This window comes from Xiphophorus hellerii, chromosome 10 (assembly GCF_003331165.1).
Source record: "Xiphophorus hellerii strain 12219 chromosome 10, Xiphophorus_hellerii-4.1, whole genome shotgun sequence".
In the NCBI taxonomy this organism is placed as follows: Eukaryota; Metazoa; Chordata; class Actinopteri; order Cyprinodontiformes; family Poeciliidae; genus Xiphophorus; species Xiphophorus hellerii.
This window is the reverse complement of record NC_045681.1, coordinates 16,312,995-16,334,647: the sequence shown is the minus strand read 5'-3', so window position 1 is coordinate 16,334,647 and position 21,653 is coordinate 16,312,995. Positions and strand designations below refer to the sequence as shown.

Here is a 21,653-nt window from a genome sequence, read left to right as displayed (position 1 = left end):
CTCGGGCAGATCTGATTGGATGAGCACCAAGGTTTCTTGGGAATTGTAGTTGGCAGCAGGAACTAGAAACGGTCGGTGCAGGCGCATTTTGCGGCGTTTTCTTGACATAAAATGCAATTTTTAATCTAAGGTGGTTCTGTCAAAAGCTGAAGAAGGATATGCCTTAATGTATTTCATACGTGAGTATATAAAGTTATGGTCTTTTTCAAACGAAATTTTTGTTTTTTCTTAGATAAGTGACGAGCAGTGAAGCTCGCTAGCTTCGCTCTTGTTGCTACTCAGCTTCCAGAGATCAACCTTTTAACATGTGACTGCTAATTTACAAAGCATTCTGTTCAGGTTGTTGCATTTGGACTAATTTGTGGCAAATATTTAAATAAAGCAAATTCTAATTTGTCTCATTAAAATGTCTGTCAGGCTCAGTGACAGAAAAAGCAGGCTATCAGGAAGCTAACAACAGCTAGCTCTGTTTATGAACAGAACGAGAGACGCGGTTTGTTCAGAGGAACGGGGTTCATACGGTGCTTAAAATGCTTGAATTTCAATTAGGTGTTTTCAAGGTTTGGAAAGTGCTTGATTTCTTGATGAAGTCATTGAAAGTGTTTGATATTGAAACTGCGGTTTTGTAATGAAGTGCAATCCAACGTTTAGCTAAAAGCCTAAATTTGGAATACGTTATTTACAGTTGAAACCATCATTTTTCATTCACCTAGTAAAAATAATTTTTTCCCCTCACTACCTAAAGTTAAATCAGTCTAAACGTCTCTTGTTTTATGCCAGTTAGAATCACCAAAATTGCTGATATTTGGCAAGTACGATCGAATTGAAATTTTGTAAAACGCTGTAATAAAATTAGTCTTGGTTGTTGACTGTAAAAAGCTGGATACGAAACAGGCCCTGGCTCTTTTGAGTGGATTTTCACTATATTAGTGAAAATATCTAAATGTACTCTTTAGGTATATTGCTCTTTGTGAACTGAGTACGTGTTTCACCTTTTGAGTTGAATTAATTAAAGTTTTAGGAGCATTGCAATTTGCTGACATGCACAATGTCAGCAAATTGACATTGCTAAAGATTAAAAGATTAATCTTTTAATCTTTAGAGTAAAAGATTAACCTTAAAAAAGATCTGAGATATCTGGAAATTCATAAGCGCAGAAGTAAACTTAGCTCTGTTTTGGAAAATTTAAACATTGACTTTAAATAAATCCAAAGTGGTTTGTAGTAGAACCCTCTGTTAACCAGCATTAAGTGGGAAAACCTTTTATATTTTCAGATGGTTCCCAGGAGCTAAAACAAGACTGACTTTATCATCCTTTTGCATGTGACAATATCATCTGCAGGTAAAAGATGTCACTTTAAATACATATTAACCAATACTAGTTCATCTCTAACCACTGAGCCTTTCAACTGAAAACTTGCAACGCAGTAGCGGAAGGTCTTCAGATCATGTATCCGGGTTTTACGAGATCTTTTTCCTGTCTCTTCTTTTGTCTTTATCATGTCCAGTTTCCTCAAATATTTAGGGTCAGAACACACAGTGTTGACCTTGTAAAGTGCAGGAAGTTTGTTAGAATCGTATTTGCTCTTTAGGTTGGGACGGTGATGCCAAGTTTTAATACACTCAAAGCTTGTTGTTGAGCTGCTGAGGCGGCTTCCTCTGCCCGCACTTCAGCGGTTTTCGATGATGATTTTATTTTGTGGTCTGAAAGTGCATTTTCAGTAATGATAATTTTAAAAAAAACCTGGCATCCGTTTGATTTAAAAAAACGAAGAACTGTCAACAAATGAAATGCAGCTTGAACGATTGAACAAATTGCTGCTCGGACTGTGTTTTTATTTTGTCCTAGATTGAGAGAAATAACAACTAGAAAACAGGATGAGTTTCTAAATTGCATTTTTGCGGCCTGTGTTACAGTGTCGGTTTCTTTCCCGATATTTGGCACCATTATTCTGAGGAACATGGAAACAAGGTCATTTGAGCTTGTTCGTGTAAACCGTGATTTCTTTCTCTGTACTTCCTGCCTTGGAGAAAAAAAACAACAAGTGAGACCTCCCCTCTTCTGCATCTCCATTTACTGCTTCCTTCTCACAAGTCCAAAGAAGCTACTGATGGTAGTGTTTCGGTGCTGATGTTTTAATAATCTATTCGCTTTTGTTGCTGCGGCAGCTGAGGCCAGCCTTAGTGACACATCCCGTCCGTACGTCATCCAGATGAGGAATGCTGGCAGCATGCAGCCGGTTTTTAGAAGAGATGCAGGAGTTTGGCCACAAACAAGAAGTCTTCTCTACAAGAACCTGCTCATCAAATGGAGGACCAAGCAGCAGAGCCTCCAGGTATTCACGTTCTGTTCTGCTGACTTCAGGCTTTTTCTTTTTTCTTTGCTTTTGCATCGAGTTTTCTCAATACTCTACAGCTAATGGAAGAAGCGACATTGCTTTCTTCCAGCGTCAAAATGCCAACTCTACATTAAGTAGAATGAAAAGTTGTTTGTTGTTTCCATTTCCTCTTTGTTAGGGCATGCATCTTTAATCTGGCTTTAAGTTGCATTGATGCATTTTTAATGGCTCAGCATAGCAGCTTTGAACTTGCACACTCTGCCTCAGATAAACTCTTAACTTCTTACCAGGAATGGCAATCATTACTGTTGCTGTTATCTGGAACTTGTCCATTGATTTAAAATCAACCTAGTTGTGTGAAATAATACTGTTTTCTGTAGTCTGCTAATCTCAAGTGAGCTAAATCATCTTTCACATACCCATAATTCATCTTTCCCACAGAACTGTCAGTCCAATTGAAAAAAAATAAAGTGCTTATAAAACACTCGAACAAGTAGAGTTAATGGAATATATCAATCTCTCATCAAGTCATTACATACGAGTTTCATTTTAGTCGGGTAGGAAGACAATTCCATAGAAAGATACAGGTATGGCATTATATTATTATTATATATTATATATTGACTGTGTGTCATATACAATTTGCTCACCAGAAGCAAATTATCTGGACATTTGGAGATCCTGCTGCATGAGCTCTGTACCTCATGTACCCCACGTATACCAAACGTGTGTCACTGGACCAGAATAGATGCAACTCTGACTCAACCACACCATCAGTGATCTAATAATAATTTTCTCCCATTGTGTGCTCTTGTCTGCACAAAACAAATTTAAGTCTTGTAGCTTACCGGTCGATTGTAACGTGACATGAAACCGACTGTTTGTCCTTCTTTCTGCATAATTCTGCACTCTCACAGCATTGACGCGTTATTTCCAGACCGTCGGTTGACGACTTGACAAAAGTAACATACCTGGTTGTGACGCAGAAGAACGTTGTGAATTCAGAAGTAACACACACCCTTCTAACATGGTGTTCCAGAAACATGTGGTTCCTCCTGTGTAGGAACTACAATGTTGCATGTTTTTTACTACATAGTACACTCGACAGCATGCGATAGGTATAACCCCAACACTGGCTCTAAATTGCAGCTTGCTGGTCATCTTTCTACTAGTGCAGTTTGCCTCCGCGGTCCTGCTCCCAACCAGCAGTTAATTGCTGAAAAGATGCCAATCATGTGGGAGCTCTTGCTGTTCTCCCAGGCTGTACTTCAAAGTGTAGTTGGATATGGGCTGTCTGGATGGTGTGGTAACCCTATGGCCTAACTAAAGTCCCAACTGGCTTGTATGTGGCTTGTTGCCTTGAAATGATGAGGAGAAAAAAATACTGCTCCCGTCACATGATTTTGGTGCTCCCTCTCCTCATTCATGCACAGACCTCTCTCAAATCCTCTACACAAACTTCCTGCTCTGATAGCTCTGATAGAGGACGCTGCAAACACAACCAGTTTGTAGCTTGATTATTTTTTGTCAGTTCTAATATTTAATGTATTTATTGTAGAAGTAGCTGGTACAAACCTTTAAATTTAAGAGATTTTTCTCATCGGAAGAGTCTTTAAGCAAAGTACATTTTGTGGAAAAATCTTGAATTTTATGCTTCATTCATTAAATAGATTAACAGGAGGTTCCGTGTTGGTGTGTGTGTGTCTGTGTGTGTGTGTTCAGGAGCTGATCCTCCCTCTGCTGCTCCTGGGTCTCCTTATTCTCATCAGCACCCTGAACCCTCATGTTTATTATGGCGCCATCAACACGGCCGAGCTGCCGAATGACGATTTCTTCCAGAACCTCAAAGGCCTGGCCTTCACACCCATCACCAACATCACCAGTCACATCATGGATGAAGTGGCCCATTTCATAAGTAAGTCGTTGCCTTCCATGTGTTTCATCTGCGATTCGGAGGAGGCCAGAAGATAAAGCGGCATCATCAAACCGAACCAAATGGTTCTTACTGTTTGTCTTTGCAGGTGTGCAGGACCGCCTGGAGATGTTTTCCAGCGAGGAGGAGCTGGAGAACGCCAGCTTGTATGAATCGTCCAGCTACATCGGCGTGGTGTTCTTGGACAGCTCTGCCACGTCTTACACACTGCGCTTTCCGCACAACAAGCTGCCCCTGCCGAGTGATTACACAGAGTCTATTGGTAAATAACCGATGAGCTACTATTTGATCTCATCTGAGGGTAAAGGAAAATGTGTACGGCATTGTGAAAAGCAATTTTTTTAAGTGTCACCCATAAGTAGTTTAGATTATTCTTCTTGTCTGAAGTTTGTTCTTTTGTTGTTCTCCCTCTAGCCAGCTGTTACAGCAGCATGTTGAAATGCAGAGCTGCAAATTATTGGTACTCTGGTTTCACCCGCCTGCAGTCTATGATTGATGCAGCTATCATTGAGGTGAGACGTAGTGGATGTCATTGTCCTCCAGAGGTCAAGCGAAGCATCTTTTTCTCTTGGTTTAAAAAACAAAAAAAAACACAACAAGCTACATTTACATTAGAGCATTTCTATAAAGGGTGTACTTTGTTATATTTCATGTTCACATTTCTAATTAACTCTAAAAACATGTTTAATTTTCAGACATACCTTTTTGTTTTGTTTTTTTACTCATCATACTGCTTGTGGTCATTAATTTGTGCGTAGATGCAGTCCAAACGGCCAGTGCGGAAGGAGCTGGATATAAAGGTGGTGATGATGGGCCAGCCGGGCTCCGTGGAGGTGCACAAGTTTCCCCATGCCCTCATCTCCATCTACCTGGTGTTGGCCTTCACACCCTTCGTCACTTTCCTCATCGTCAACGTTGCAGCTGAGAAGGAGCATCGGCTGAAAGACACCATGACCATGATGGGGCTGTACGACACGGCCTTCTGGTGAGGCATTTGTTTGTATGTTGCTGATATAAAATAATCCGTTCTCATATATGTTAAGTGTTATGAGTTCTTGCTCTCTCCAACAGGTTGTCATGGGGTCTTCTGTATGCTGCTCTGGTGACTGCCATGTCCATCCTCATGGCCATCATCGCCACGTACACGGCACTGTTCCCCAACAGCGACTTTTTTGTCATCTTTTCACTCATCTTCCTCTATGGAATATCATCTGTGAGTCATCTGCATAGACTCAGAAAAAAAGTGGGATTTTTCCCCGTCAGCAGTTTAACAGTAATAAACTTGAACCTGCAATCTTTATCATAGGACGGGGCGATAAATCGATTTTGTTGAATTTTCAGTTTTTTAAGATTTAATTTTTGGACAATCTGGGGTTGGTTTTTTTTTTTTCCACCAATACAGTCCTTGGGTTTTCAGACCTTTCAAGACCTACCGTCTTGTTTATCACTTCTAGTTATTTTGACTGTGATTTCAGGTCAACTCACTGAAAGAATGATTGAAAACAAATCCAGTTTCATATATATATCTATATGTAGATATATATATATATGTATTCTGTCATTTGTAGTTTCTTTTTAAGGAAAAGACAGGGGGGGGGGATTGATAAAAATTGGAATTTGTGTTAAATAAAATAAAAACTTAGATTTTATTTTTAAGCCAAGTTGCCCAGTCCCAATTTATCGGTCGCTGTTCTGAAACTTTTAGAGGTGTCCTTCATCCAACACACCCTGTTGCATTCGGGTTAGACACCCATGTATTACACTATAATCCAAGGTAAAATTTTGACAATTATTATTTTTTACCTTCTCAGATTTTCTTCTCCTTCATGTTGACTCCGTTGTTTAAAAAGCCCAAGTTTGCCAGCACCGTGGGCTCCATGCTGACGGTGGTGTTCGGCTGCATGTCGCTGTTCACCGTGCTGATGAGAGACTTCCCACAGCCGCTGGTTTGGCTTCTCTGCCTGCTCTCTCCCAGTGCATTCTCAATTGGGATTGCACAGGTTAGCTACACATGCTTCATCACAATCCCACTTAACATCACACAGTTTTTCCATGTGTATAAAAGATTAATTATTTCTGCCATCTCTTGGCGAGTCTATTGCCTCCATCATTGTAATTCACTGTTTCTCTGGAAAACGTATTGCATTTATTTAGGCTGAACTTTAAATTAGTTTTTTTTTTTTTATCCTTTAGGTAGTTTACCTGGAAGCACAGGGAGATGGTGCTGTGTTTTCCTCCTTGACCAATGGGCCTCATCCGCTCTATGTTCCTCTGGTCATGCTGGCTCTGGACTGCATTCTTTACCTCTTGCTGGCTCTCTACTTAGACCAGGTGCTGCCTGGTGAGTAAAGCAAAAAAAAAACCCCAAAAAACCGCAATTTTTGTGTTTATTCTTTTTTTTACACTATTTATAAAAGGTTCAATTGTGCTTTGATGTATTTAGAGAAATAGTATGATTGTCTTTTTTTTATCATGTATGAACTGTGAGAGATCTACAAGGATCAATATTGGGACCATTGTTATTTATTTAGCTCTACCGCATGGAGGATGTTGGTGCAGCCTGTCTCTTCCATTATGAGATTATGAGTGGGCAGTCAAATAATAGATATTTGTCTAATATGCAGGTGACTTTGGAATCAAGCGATCCATGCTGTACTTCCTGAAGCCGTCTTATTGGTCCAAACACAGAAAGCGCTACGTTGAAGTGAGCTCAGTGTACGATGCCGAGGCGAACGGCGCTCCTGGTGGAGATGAATGTGTTGAGCCTGTTTCCCCCGAGTTCAGAGGGAAAGAAGCAATCCGGTAAATTTCCATTCCTGCTTCAGAATGTTTTTTTGTTTTTTTTCCTCTTGCGTGGTTTCTAAGTAGAGGGAAAAAAACACGAGAAGAAGGATGAATTATCTCAAACAGGTCTCCTTGGTATCAAATTGAGCTACAACAAAAATGTGGAAGCAGATTAGAAAATTCTGGATATTAAAAATTTAAACGGTGTCTGCTTGTTCAATCACATTCTTAATTTTTTGCATTTTTTTTGTCATTTGTGATATTTAATGGAGTGCATTCTTGCTGCTTCTACAGAATCAAGTTTGTTAGCAGCCGCTTTTAAAAACTGGACAGTTTTCATTTAATCAAGCCCACGTGCATGCAGGAACACAATGAAAAAGAACGAATACATTCGCAGCAATCATAGAAGTGATTGCTGCTGGTTTTTGTCGTTTTTGGTTAATTTTTAAATAAATTTTAGTGCACTTTAAGAAAACGTTCAGAGGAATGTTTGGTAAATTCACTGACCCCTGACCAATTAATCATTTGGTCATAAGAGGCTCTTAAACTCAGTAAATTCAACAGACGTTTTCTGAATAAGAATTAAAAAAAATTCTAGCTTAAAATCAAAATTCCAGCTGTTTTTGAAACAATTCGAATAACTTTCCAAAAGCCTGAAGATCTCATAATAATTAGCACATTCTTGTATTACAAAGAGGGCAACAAAATGTGACGACATGAAGTTTGCATAAAACCCTTTTCACTGCTGTAGGGAAAACGCTCATTAAAAAGCTTTCTTCTGATTCTGCTTCTCTTTTTTTTCCCCCTCAGCATCAGCAACATCTGTAAAGTGTACAAAGACAAGGACACCACAGTGGAGGCTCTGAGAGGTGAGCATGAAGATTTTGCCTGAGAACGGTTTGATCCGTTACTGGTTTTACCGACGCTCTGCTCCTTTACTCCCAACTGGCCCTCAGGGTTCACGTTTGACATCTACGAGGGTCAGATCACAGCTCTGCTGGGACACAGCGGCGCCGGAAAGTCCACGCTGATGAACATCCTGTGCGGCATCTGCCCGCCCACCAACGGCTCGGCCACCATCTACGGCTCTCCCGTGGCGGAGATCGCAGAAGGCTCGGAGATGAAGCAGCTGGTGGGAATCTGCCCTCAGTTCAACATCATCTTTGATGTGCTGACTGTGGAGGAGCACCTCAGGATATTTGCTGCCATCAAAGGGATCCCACCTGCAGATATTGATGCTGAGGTACCGGGATGACCAAAATGCTGCTTTCTACCATGTGGCTGAAAGTGTCAGTCCTACATTTTATTTCGGACATTTTGGACGGCCCTTTTATTCTTTTTTATTTAAGAAAAAATACTTAAGTGTCTGTTTCTTGATTAATTGAGATCAAAAGCAATGTATTTCATTGAACTCCTGATTCTAAAAACCTATGTTGCAACCATTAAACTGTTATAAAAACATTTTTAAAGGACCATTTTCAGGTGCACTGAACAGTAGAAAGTCTAAATTTGAATCCTTTTCCCTGATTATGTTTCTGCGACAGGTCACCAGAGTGCTGAAGGATCTGGACCTGGAGAAAATCATGACGGCTCAGGCAAAGAATCTGAGTGGAGGCCAAAAGAGAAAACTCTCTGTGGGCATCGCCATCCTCGGAGATCCTAAGGTATCAGGATGATTTGAGCTTAATTTATCATGTTAGACCCAAATGGACATAAGCCTTTTTTTACGACGACCTCAAAAAGATTAGCTGCTCACTTGAAAAATCTCCAACTTACCTTTAAAACATTCAAATGAAATTTGCAGTAAGAAAATAGCCTTCTGCTTTTATTTTAAAAAAAAATCTCATGTTCACTTAAATAATAATTTAAAAAAAAAAATCAACCAGCCCATCTGTCACATCAGATAACTCTTAATGTCTCTTCCAAAATTCTCAACGTGGGTCATTCACTTTCTTTTAATAGTTTCCACTTGCTTTCTTCTTTCAGATTCTTCTCCTGGATGAACCCACAGCGGGAATGGACCCCTGCTCCAGACACCAGGTCTGGTCTCTGCTGAAGAGCCGGCGGGCCGGCAGGGTCATTGTGCTCAGCACACACTACATGGACGAGGCGGACATCCTCGCTGGTGAGAACTCTCCTTTTTCAACTCTGTATTAAGAGCCCCAGTCAATATAACCAACAGGAAGATGAAATACCAACAGGCAGGATTCAGGAAGTGATGCAGGAAGTGATGCAGTTAGCAGCAGCAGGAAAAATAAATTACACAAAGCTGTTTGGCGCTGTGCTGTCGAGTCTTATCTTAAATCTACAATCTGTTAGATTAAAGGTTGTGAAGCAATACAGTTGTAGCTAGGGCTGAAAAGACTAATCATGATTAATTGATCATTGAAGTAATTATCAGTAATTGATTTATCATTAACTGCAGTATAGACTCAAAAACATTCAGTCAATTTCATCATAGTTTAGTCAATCTGTATTTTAAGTCATATTTGTTCATGAGGATGTTGGTGCAGACTACAGATTTTTATCGACATCTGTAACCACTAAAACCACTGTCACTGCTAGCTTGTTTTAAAGTTAAACTGTGTGGTTTCCATTGGAAACTTTAGCCATAATTTCAAAGTTCTACATCAGTGTTAAAAGGACCCCTACACAAAATGTGTATGTTTTAAAAATTCTAGACTTACCTTCCTAAAAGATCAATAAAAAAGACATTTTCATTTCTCTTCTAATTAAAAGAGGTCTTGACTATATTGGCATCAAATTTCAGCTGATGGTCGAAGATGTTTCAAAAAAAAAATTTGTGTTCTCTCCAGAACTTTGTTTAATACACTATAAGTTCATGGAACTCCTTAAAATATGTTATTTTAAGTTCTTATTGTCATGTTTTATTCTAGATCGTAAAGCTGTGATCTCTCAGGGGCAGCTCAAGTGCGTCGGCTCGTCTCTGTATCTGAAGATCAAGTGTGGCGTCGGATATCATCTCCGGTAAGTTAGACAGCACTCTGCCCTTTTTTTTTTAAAAAAAGAGACTGGCAAAATACATGGTGGTGAAGCTATAAACCGTGGCCTTACAGCAAGAAAGTCCTGGGTTTGGATTCAGTTGCAGGTTCTCCCTGTGCATTCGTCTCATTATAACCCGTACACGTTGTTTTCTTCCTCTGCAGAATGTCGATCAGTGAGGGATGTGACACAGAGAAGGTTGCATCACTGATGAAGCAGCACGTTCCCAAAGCGAAGTTGTCCCGGCAGCACGACACAGAGCTGACTTTCACTCTGCCCTTTGAGAGCATGAACACATTTTCAGGTGGGATCGGATTTGTGGTTTCTGCTCCTACCTCTGCTCGGCTCTTTTGTAAGCAAGACTGATCCGATCTTCTCAGGCTTGTTCTCGGAGCTCGACTGCCAGCCGCAGTTGGGGATAATTAACTACGGTGTCTCCATGACTACGCTGGAAGATGTTTTTCTGCGTTTGGAGTCAGAAGCTGAGGTGGATCAAGCTGGTGAGTGTGTTAAAAGAAATGTCAGTCCTCAAAATTGGATTTGGTAAAACCTGATCTGTTTTATGATTTTTAATTCCCTCAGACTACAGCGTGTTTAACCGCGAGCAGGCGGAGGACGAATGCGACAACGCGTCTCTGGATGACACAGACCAGCGGCTCATCACCTTCTCAGACATCAAGTCCGATTCGGTGTCCGGTCACACTCTGTGGCGGCAGCAGTTCAGCACCGTGGCCTGGCTGCACATGCTCAACATGCGCAGGGAGTGGAAAGCCTTCGTTTACACGTGAGTCCCTCACGAACACAGTGTCCGCACATCCTTTAAAAGTCTTACTTTCATGTATCTCAAATGAAGGCCTTAAAATGTCTTAAATTCAGTTTAAAAAGTAAGTTGGCCATAAATACTTTAATAGTAGTTCTTAAACTTTGTCTTGGCAGGACTATTTAATCTCGTATGTTGTACGTATTTTTTTGTTTTTATGGGAATTTCTGTCAGGCAGAAGTTTTAAGTTCTGTGACGCATGCTAATATACCTTTGCTTGCTAGCTAGCTAGCTTTTTTATTGCATCTATTGTGGGTAAATGCAAATATTTCGCCAGCTGGTTGGACAAAGTTTATACATTTCTTTGGAAATATAGGTAATAAATTCCATTCATAATGGTCTTAATAAATCTTAAAGTTGGTGAAACCTGCAGAAACACTGCTATGAGGGAGGAGAAACATTTAAAAAATGGCTCAGCATGGATAATTTTACCTTAGGAAAAGGCGGGAGGGTCACAATCTCAGTTGGTTGGAGGAAAAAGGAGTAAGCTCAATATAAAAAGATCTGATACAGGCTAATTTTAGGTGTAGTTTCCTAAAGGACGGGGTTAGTTTTCTGTAATGCCCCTTGAGGTTTCCCAAGGTGCCGTTGATACATATTTGTTTTTCCTAAATTTATGTCATATTCCATATATTTAAGAATCATCCATCCATCATAGTTTTAAGCCTGATTGCAGTGGAAGCTGCCATAAATGCATTGTAAGCATTCGTGTTTAAACTTCAAAAATGATCTAGACAGGACTGAGGTCAGAACTTGAATTTTGAATAAAAATCTTTGCTGGATAACTAAAAGTGAACTTTTGCAGATGACATGTCAACAACACGCAGCTTTTCTCCTTTTAAAAGCGGACAGAATGTGACGGTTGTCTTCTCTCGCGTTTCAGTCTGGTGCTGTTCCTGCTCTTCCTTTCTTCGGTTCTCATTGTGTCGCTGGTGACGGGAAACATCCAGATTCACTCACAGGAGCGACAGTTCCTCCCCACGTACCTTTTGACAAAGAACGAAGCGCCTCACAGATACGCCACAAGCCTCCTCGTTAAAAACTCAACCAGTGAGTAAAACGGCAGCATGAAATTAAAATAAATATTCCGACTGTTGGATAAGGTTGTTTTTTTTTCTTTCACCAACAGACTCGGATATTTCCGACTTGATCCGCAACCTGGAATCACAGGATATCAAAGTGGAACTGATGAAACAGAAAGACTACATGGAGGCGGCTCCGCACAGCGCTGCCATAAACGTCACAGGGTCCAAAGAGGTAGCAGGGCTTTTGACTGATTATTTGAAGGGCCACTTATTTCAGCCCTGCTCTCTTTGAGAGCTGTAACAATGCTGTTTGTCATTTCTGTCAGGGTTTTAGGTATACCATCGCTTTCAACAGCACCACAATTCATTCCTTACCCATGGCCGTCAATATTCTGAGCAACGCGCTCCTCAGAGGTCTGAATGGAACGGGGCGGATCCGAACCTGGACCAAACCGTTCGATTATGTGAGCCTCCCACAGAGTCGAGACGGCACTTACCAATTTGGGGTTTAAGTAGATGACTGTTTGCACTGCTTGATTCTGCAGCAAATCCCGGATGCGACGTCTTACGCCCTGGTCTACATAGAGGCCATCATGCTGGGAATGCTGGCTGTCGGAATGCCAGCGTATTTTGCAATGGATCACACTCGAGATCGTGAGGTAACTTCTCGCATTCTGCAGTTATCATGATTTAAAGGATGATACAACCACAAAGTAACACAGTACACTACTTTATTTGCCGTAAAATGGACTGACGGATGGCATTAGGAAAAACAGACGTTATAACTGGATCAGATTTTAGAAAGGGCTAAAATCTGTCCAAAAGGTCCCAAAGATTTTTGCAAAACATCCCAAAGATTCAGGTTTGCTTTTGTAATAAATGTTTTACAAACAATGTACCTTTTTATATACCCATGTGGAGTTTGAACTGTGGAGTTTTAGTAGTTTTACATTTTTGTTAATGTATACAATACTAAGCTATTTAAAAAAATATGGTCCCATATTTTTGGGACCAACATGGAGCCATTAGATTATTTTTTTTAAACCACCTGCTGACGCATAGATCTACCTTTTAATGTTATATAACTTGCATGAGTAAAATGTTTTGGGGGGTTTTTGTTGTTTTTTTAGATAGGGCACCAAAACTGAGGCTTTCCTCTAAATCTGTCCCTGACCATCAGGAAAAATTAAACGTACAGGATGAAATGTTTTAGAAAAAGCCGTGTTCGCATGTTGTGGTGACACAGGGTGCTTGGTGCTTCTTCTCAACGTGAACTGTGAATTTGTGTTTCAACTCAAACTCTGTGCTAAAAGCCTTTTTTTCTTATCTTTTTTTTTATCTGTGGTTTTAATCACCAATAAGAAGCCTTATCTTTCAATACCAAAGAGTTTGTGTTTCCTGGAGCTTTATATCTGCATACACACAGTACATGCTACAATGACACCACTGCTAGCTTCTACTAAAGTCGGCTGTCGGGGAACCTCAGGTTTCTCATTCCGTTACAGTGGCAATGGCGATAGAGAGGTGGACCGAACCACAGCTTTATGTCAGCATTTTTCTTCAGTGATGATACATGTGAATGGCTCTACAGTTAGCTTAATTATTCACCTGAATCAAACTTACTGTAAGTACATAGAAAAATAGGCCAATGTGCAAAGCCAGCTGCCTTTAGCAATAAACCAGGATAAACTGAATAGGAGTGAACACACACCGTTTCTGTCTTCTGTGGAATTTGTTCATCAGTCAGTATTTCCCCAAAATACGCTTCTTTGGTCCAGATTAATATAACTGGACGAAGCGCATTTATTGTATTATCAGACGTTGACACATTCTTATTTATAAAATCTCCATACAGTTCTATACTGGGCACTTTTTGAAATGCTAGAACAGAAGTGTCGAGCTCATTTTCGTTTTGAGCAATATCAAGATTATAAAAGTCCTCAAGTAGCCAGTTCTGGCTGGGTGTAATAATAAAACTACTCGTTAATGAACTGTTAAAATATTAATAACCAGCTGACTCTGCATTCAGCGAGTACTTCTTTAAATTAAACATTGAACATCTTTACACATCAACGTTAATTTGGCAGTATACGGACAAAAAAACAGCATTGATTTGATTGATAAAATAATATCCAGCATTAAATTGTCATCTTGAAGGTTCGCTTTATGTGACACATTACAGCCTAAAGGCCCACATAAAAACTTATGTTGGGCTGGATTTGGCCTTGAGTTTGACACGTGCTAGAACATATTGAACAAATCAAATTCACTGTCAGAGAATTTAAACAGTTTTTGTTCATCTTTTCTTAAAGTGAAAAAAGTGAACGAAATGTTACTGTAAACACACCGGGCAGTGACTTTAAAACCGTCTGACTTTAGCTTATTGTTACTCTCTTACTGCTCTGACATTATGTTGTTTTTTGGGGGGTTTTTTGTCTTTTCACACTTTCTGAAGCTTTAATGCATTAATATAGTAAATTACCCAATGAATTTATACTTAACTTCTCTTTTTCTTTTTCCTCTTTCAGATAAAGTGTCGCTCCACGCTGCGGATCTCTGGTCTGCTACCGTCAGCCTACTGGTGCGGCCAGGCGGCGGTGGACATCCCCCTCTACTACCTCATCCTGTCCTCGATGAACTTCATCCTCTTCTGCTTCCACTCTGGAAACCTGTCGACAAGCAGCAACCTCACCGCTGTGGTCCGTGCTGCTCTTTCCAACACAAACAGATCCTCTCCGACGCGCGAGGATTATTCACCGTTCCTTCACGTCTTCTCTTAGGTCCTCTGCACCGTCGGCTTCGGCCCAGCCATGATCCTCTTCACGTATGTCGTTTCTTTCGGATTCACGCGAGTGCAGAGCAACAGAGACTTCTTCTCTTTCATCTGCATGATGGTGAGACGATACGGAAATTAATCTAAAAGGAATCTCCGGGTTCAATACGGCTTCTTTTTGTTGCGGTTTAACGCGTTTGCTGGTTGTTTTCTGTAAATAATTTTTTTTCTGCCTCAGGTGTGTGTGGTGTCGGCCTCCGTCGTTCAGCTGTCGTTTGTGAACGACAACCCCGAACTGACCAGAACTCTCCACAACATCTTATGTCTTTTCAACCCCATGTATCCTCTGATGGGTTGCCTCAACTGCATCACCAAGGTGGGAGTGGAAAACTACACTGATCTCTGATTAAAAAGTTATCTAGATCAATATTTCCTGAAGCGTTCATTTAAATATGCATGGTAGTACGTTTCAAAATAGTCCTATAAACACACAGAAGTCTTCATCTCATTGTTACTGCATGTATTTTATATTTATGTGCACATAAACAAAAAATACTACTACTTCTGCTTGGCTAAAACCTATTTAAAGTCTTTTTAAGCTCTGTGTATTTTAGGAATTGTGTAAATATCGCTAAAATTTATGCTTGGGTGTTAACATTTCTGTATTCAAGGGGATTTTGATAAATACAAATACTTCAAAAATGGCAAATGAATCGAGATCTACAATAATGAAACATTATATTTATAACTTTCAAGGTTATATTTGAGGGCCGGTGCAGTTTTTTATTTTAACTTCTTCCTTGTTTATTTTAAACTCGTAATGTGACAAAAGAGTATTTAGATTTAGGAATTAGAAATCCTTTTAAACCAAAATAATATATATATTTTGACTTTAGTTTATTTCTGCTAATTCCTGCTAATTCTAGGTTTACATTAGAGATCAGGGAATCACTGCTGCTGTTTTTCTTTTCCCAGGCAACATTCCTTCCTGTTCTGTACGAGGAGAACTTCTTGTGGAAAAGTCTGCTCATTTCTGTTGTAGCCGTACGTTCTTTTTTTATTGTTTTTTTTTTTTTATCTCAGACATTTACAAACATCCAGAGGAAGATTTTATTTACTTTAAACCATCTGTTTGCGTTTTTGTTTTCAGCCTTACATGCAGTGCATCCTTCTGCTTTTCTTGCTCCGGTGGTTGGAGATCCGATTCGGAGGAAGGGCGATGAAGAGCGATCAGCTCTGCAGGTGACGATCACATTACAAGGACGATCTCTGCACGATAATTTAATCCATGGCTATAATGGTCCATAGAAACGATAAGCCGTGACGTTAAAGATGCTGCACTGTGACAGGATCTCGTCCAAGTCGAAGGCCAAACCGGAGCGGATCCCGGAGGAAGGGCAGAACGAGGATGAGGACGTTCAGATGGAGAAGGCCAGAGTGAAGGAGGCACTCACTTGTCAGGCTTGTGAGGAGGTGACGAAATTTCAAAATAAAAACCGTTTTAGGAGACCAAATAAATTTAAAAACTGCTGACGTTAAAGCTCGAGTTTGTTGTATGTTCGTCTTTCATCATCTCCCTCTGGTCGGTTAAACGTTCAACATGAACACAGATTTTCTTTTTCCAGAAACCAGTTGTGGTGGTTAATAACCTAAGAAAGCAGTACAAAGGCAGGAAGGAAGGCTTCTCTTTCACCCAGAAGACCAAAGTAGCCACAAAGAACATCTCGTTCTGCGTTCGCAAAGGTACAGGTCTTTTTGTCGTCTTCTGTGCCGCCACGCTTTCTGCCACACTTAGAAAAACAAGTTATGTGGAAAACGGAGACGAAGGTCATCTCCAGGCTGCGTTTCCAGGAGAAATAACCTGCTGTTTTCTTCAGGGGAAGTTCTTGGCCTGTTGGGCCCCAACGGATCAGGAAAGAGCACGGTCATGCACATGCTGTCAGGCGACACTGACCCCACGGCTGGTCAGGTACACAACAAGCCTTCGTTTTAACATTTTAAACCTGTTTCTGTTTGTGAAAGCAGTAAAAACAGTGAGATAAAAAAAAATATATGTCCACTGAGAACAGCAGGGAGCTCCACTATAAACACATCAACTGAAAAATCCCCAATATTGTGCAAACCTGGTTAAATGTGGAGTTTAAAAACCGAATGCATGTGAAACATTTCAAGGAAGTAATGAAATTGCAGTTTCCAGTCTTAAGTAGATTTATGTTCTGTTTGGGTCCAGATCCTGATGGGAGACTACAGCACCGAGTTTCGTCCGGTGGAAAATCCTCTGGAGCACGTCGGCTACTGTCCCCAGGTGAACCCTCTGTGGCCCCGGATCACCCTGCAGGAACACCTGGAGGTCTACGCCGCCATCAAGGGTCTAAAGGGCCAAGACGTCCCGGGCATCATAAAGCGGTGAATCTTCAGCTGCATTATACACTGCAAAAACACAGAAATATCTTAATATTCAAATTTAAGATATACAAATATCTTAATGTACTTGAAATAGGACCAAACTAGCTTACAAGTAGCTTTTCAGGAAGCAGTATTTGTTTGTTTTAAGTCAATACTTTCTTAATATTAACTTAAATATCGACTCTAGTTGTAAGTTTAAAGATTTGCCAGTGGAAGAAGACATTTTTGCCATATTGTAAGTTAAAATGTCTTGTTCCACTGCTGGATTATGTCACCTATAACCAGTATTTATTGACTTAAAACAAGCTCCTACATCTTGCAGAAAAGTTGCTTGTATACGACAGTTTTGCCTTATTTCAAGAGTACTAACATATTCAAATTAGATAGTAGACCAAAAATACTTGGTAAGATTTTGTGTTTTTACAGTGTAAATTCTCAAAGCTTTCAAAATCCAGAGAAAAACAAAAGACTTTTAAATTTTTATTTTATTTTCAAGCTTGGAAGTTGTTTTAAACACACTAATCTAATATTAAATGCTATTTTATAACCGCTGCAGAGTGTCGAACGCTTTGGAGCTGAGAGAACATTTAAACAAACAGGCCAAGAATCTCTCCGCAGGACTCAAACGGAAGGTGAGAGCAGCTTTAAATGGTCAGACACCCAGATGTGCGGTTAATGTCTTTTCTGTTTGCTTGAACTGAGAGTGTTTATATGTGGTTCCAGCTTTGCTTTGCTCTGAGTATGATCGGGAATCCTCAGATCGTCCTGCTGGATGAGCCGTCGTCAGGAATGGATCCCAAGTCTAAGCAGCGGATGTGGTGAGACTCGGCGTAACGTGGAAGAGCTACCGACTCTGGAAACCTGGTGAAACTCACAGTTTGTCTTTCTGCAGGAGGGCCATGCGTGCTGCGTTCAGGAACCATCAGCGAGGAGCCATCCTCACCACACACTACATGGAGGAGGCAGAGGCTGTGTGCGACCGCGTCGCCATCATGGTTTCTGGCCAGCTGAGGTTCTTCCTTCCTTGGAAATCTTTTTTTTCTTCTTCTTTTTATTCTTCTAAACAAATCTGATCTTTATGGGATTACCAGTTCCTGCATTTTAACCGTCTCTCTCCCATCAGATGCATCGGCTCCATCCAGCATCTGAAGGCAAAATACGGACAAGGCTACAGTCTGGAGGTGAAACTGAGAGAGGAGCTGACCGGACTCCAGCAGGTGGCGCTGCTGCACAAGGAGATCCTCCGAATCTTTCCTCACGCCGTCCGACAGGAGAGGTGCGCTCAAAGGATTAGCAGCTGAATCTAGAAAGACATGTCTCAGACATGTTTTGTCTTTACCTCTTTTGTCTTTTCATTGTGCTTTAGGATTCAGCTCTTTGTAACTAACCAAATAAAAAAGCAATTTAAGGTTCCTGCTGGGTGAAGACGGAGAATATCTGATCCAACTTTATTTACGATATCAGAATTTTTGCTTTCTTTTAGCGAGCTCCATAAATATGCTGTATGTTGTTGCTCTGTGCAGCTTCACCACTCTGATAGTTTATAAGATCCCCATGGAGGACGTCAAGTCGTTGGCTCACTCTTTCTCCAAGTTAGAGAACGGTGAGTTTGTAAAAAAATAAAATAAAATAAAAAATGCTTTAACATGTGGAACATAACTACTAAACCATTTATTCTCATTTCTTTGTTTTCAGCCAAACAAACCTTTAACTTTGAGGAGTATAACTTCTCTCAGTCAACACTGGAGCAGGTAGGTGGAGAAACGAAGCAAGGTGTATTAATTCATCACAAGTTTGAATTTTCTGCTGATTTTCTTGATGCTTACAGGCTCAATTATATCCAAACTAACCACTCCGATATTTACCTCTTACCTAGTTCTACCTTTCCACATGTTTTCCGTAGCCTTCATCAAGCTGCTGGAATCATTCTGGCTGATTTTTGACCATTCTTGAAAGAATTGGATAAAATGAAATTGAAGCTGACTACTGTGCTCTATGCTGCTCTCAGGAGTCAAGCCAAACTACAGACAAGAGTCTGTAGTTTGAAGTAGAAGGAGAGAAATTCAACTTAATCTACCAAAGGAAGGTTTAGTTAAATGCATTTTTTGTTCAAGGTTTGGAAAACAGCCTTTAATGTTTACATACATTGCATTTGGCACACAGTGATGTAGTGAATTAACATGGTTTGACCTTCATTCTTAATGTCTCAGACATGTTTTGAACAGCAATATTCAAAACCCATAAAAGCAATATTAAGCTATGTAGCTTAATATTGAATCATGTTTCCATTGAGACTCATTTCTGATTACATTTTCCTCCAGTGTATTTAAAGTTTTATAAACTCCTAGAAGAAATCTTGCTGAGTTCATGTAGAACTTTACAATAAAGCTCAGGTTGGAGCTCTGGGAAATTCATTCCAGTAGCTTAATGTTAGGCTGCTTGGTCTGTTTCTTCTGGAACACCAAATTTCAACCACTTAACTGTTGATATTACAACGAGCCAGTTCCAATAATGGTGGAATAATCCCACAGCATGACGGTTTTCTTCCTTTACAATGTGTCCCCTCCTGGTCTTCCTGTTCCTCAGGTGTTCCTGGAGTTTGCCAAGGAGCAGGAAAACGACGAGGACGAGGTGGGTCCCCTGAGCACGACCTTCCAGTGGCAGCGGCTGCAGCAGGACGCCGCCGTCTCCGTCAACCACGTGGACAGCGTCGTGCGCCAGCTCTGAACTCGCCCGACGTCGAGCGCTCGCCGCAAGCTCCAGTAAAAGGCCTCGGAGGCTGGCCGGTTGGGCGTGGCCGCTCAGCTCGGAGGTGTGCATGCGTTTTAAACCTTCGTCCGCTGGTGGTCCGTGTTCTCTGAACCGTACCTAACCAGCACGTTCCTCTGCCCGCTGAAGCTACGCCTCCTCCCCTTTCGTCCTGTTTGTCTCCGTTCTTCACAGGGATTCAGTTTCTGAGGATAGTTTTGGATGTTTTCGATCTCTGGTCATGGCGGCCCGTCCGGTCGTACCTTTACGAGTTTTATTATTTGTTGTGTTTTTGAAAACAAAAATTAATCACATCACCAAAGCAGCACATCTCTAAAATCTCATCCAGAGGGGGGCGCTGCAGCTCCTGACTTCTCAGAAAGCTCTGAGAGGGAATGTTGTCGAGTATCCACACCAGTACATGTAGCACAGCGCCCTCTACCCTCAACCGTGGCGCACTGCAGTTGACTTTCTGTTTTTTTGGGGAGCGGAGGGGGATTTTGTTGTGAATGTGCCTGAAAAGAACGTCGCTAACTCAGTGACGGCTCTGAGGAGTTCCTCACGTCCTGGTTCTTCACTCTGGTGCCACTTCTCTTCACCCAGATGTTTGATTTCTTCAGCTTTGCTCTTGTCTGTGTTGGTGATGCTGTAAATACTGGTTCTGTGTCACTGCAGATGTTCCTGCAGAAACTTGCATTCATACAAGCAGGTGCATCGTTGGCGCAATACCTACCAAGAAATTGTAATTTTTTTTTACAACTTTCAGGGGATAGAAGGGTGAAGTAAAGGGAGATTCCTTTTCTAAATGGTTTGAAACGTCAGATTCTTGTCAGGTGAAACCATCCAGCAATGATTTGTTCCTGTTTTTCAGTGTCAGGAATAATAAAGGGTTTTGTTTCTTATCTCAAGCAGATTTTATTTTATTTTTTAACCTATTGTATTATTTGACCAGTCAGGAACAAAAGTGAAGATGAGATTTTTGTTTTCGATCAGCAGACCTTATTCACATTTAAATGTTGCTCACATGGAGCTCAGTCAAACACTGACACTGCCTTCACTTTAACTTGTGATATGTGATGTTTTCACTCCTTTTTCTTGCTTAGAGATTTACGTTCAAAATGTAGCCATCCAGAAAGCATCCGTCTTCGTGACACTACTCCTGCTGCTCTCAGACCGGCAGCGACACCACAGGAAAACCAAAATGTTTTCTGTTCTGTGGGAAGGAGAGAAGGTTTATTTTATTTTTCGTTTTCAGGTGTTGGTATATTTGCACTGTTTCCGGGAGATTTTATAATTTTTTGGTTTAAAATATGCAATCTTTGTAAATTCTCTGTGGACTGAGATTCTTATTTAAAAAGTTACGGTTTGTCTGTGTTGTGTTTGCTCTCGTGTCGTCTCTGTGTCGAAGGGAAAACTCTTCAGTGATGAATTTTGTGGTCTCTATTTAACCTTTTTAAGAATAAATGTTTATTCAATTAAAACGTGTATTTGATGGTAGCATTTTTCCCCCCGTTAATTAAAACAAAGCTCTTTTCTTGCAGAATCATTAGGAAGGTTGCCCCACATGCAAAATGTGCTTGCAGACAGTGTTATCCAGAGAAGGCAATGCATTGAACATGGTAGTGTGTGTAGGGAAGCACCACCCATTATTTTTGCTAAATTCAACTAAACTTTATGCTGTCTTGAAATGAAAAAGCTGCCTTTTGCATCTGGCATTTATCAAATATCACCTTGTTACTGTGGGATATTAGTCACAACTTGTCTACATGAGTGTTTTAGAGTGGTTGGATTGGACATTTAATTTAAGTGAAAAGCAAAAGTA

General features: G+C 40.6%; 1 protein-coding gene across 2 annotated transcripts; it reads left to right on the top strand.

Annotated features, from left to right (window-relative positions):
• The first annotated feature begins 31 nt into the window (after window positions 1–31).
• Window positions 32–21,318, top strand: abca5 (ATP-binding cassette, sub-family A (ABC1), member 5). 2 transcript variants are annotated; one of them, XM_032574487.1, is made up of 39 exons: window positions 32–179; window positions 1,276–1,342; window positions 2,170–2,336; window positions 4,062–4,254; window positions 4,361–4,534; window positions 4,687–4,784; window positions 5,031–5,257; window positions 5,344–5,485; window positions 6,084–6,272; window positions 6,466–6,613; window positions 6,897–7,074; window positions 7,867–7,925; window positions 8,013–8,299; window positions 8,601–8,720; window positions 9,043–9,181; window positions 9,954–10,044; window positions 10,224–10,363; window positions 10,440–10,559; window positions 10,642–10,843; window positions 11,763–11,929; window positions 12,009–12,136; window positions 12,231–12,368; window positions 12,450–12,563; window positions 14,433–14,603; window positions 14,685–14,798; window positions 14,916–15,053; window positions 15,653–15,721; window positions 15,828–15,919; window positions 16,027–16,150; window positions 16,303–16,420; window positions 16,555–16,646; window positions 16,908–17,083; window positions 17,640–17,715; window positions 17,807–17,901; window positions 17,976–18,095; window positions 18,207–18,359; window positions 18,607–18,686; window positions 18,779–18,834; window positions 19,670–21,318. In XM_032574487.1, exons 3-39 carry the CDS (start codon window positions 2,214–2,216, stop codon window positions 19,808–19,810), a joined length of 4,992 nt encoding a protein of 1,663 aa, XP_032430378.1. In that variant the 5' UTR covers window positions 32–179; window positions 1,276–1,342; window positions 2,170–2,213; the 3' UTR covers window positions 19,811–21,318. The 2 variants fall into 2 exon arrangements, with proteins under 2 accessions (XP_032430378.1, XP_032430377.1); XM_032574486.1 differs by lacking the exon at window positions 1,276–1,342.
• The last annotated feature ends 335 nt before the right edge of the window (window positions 21,319–21,653 follow it).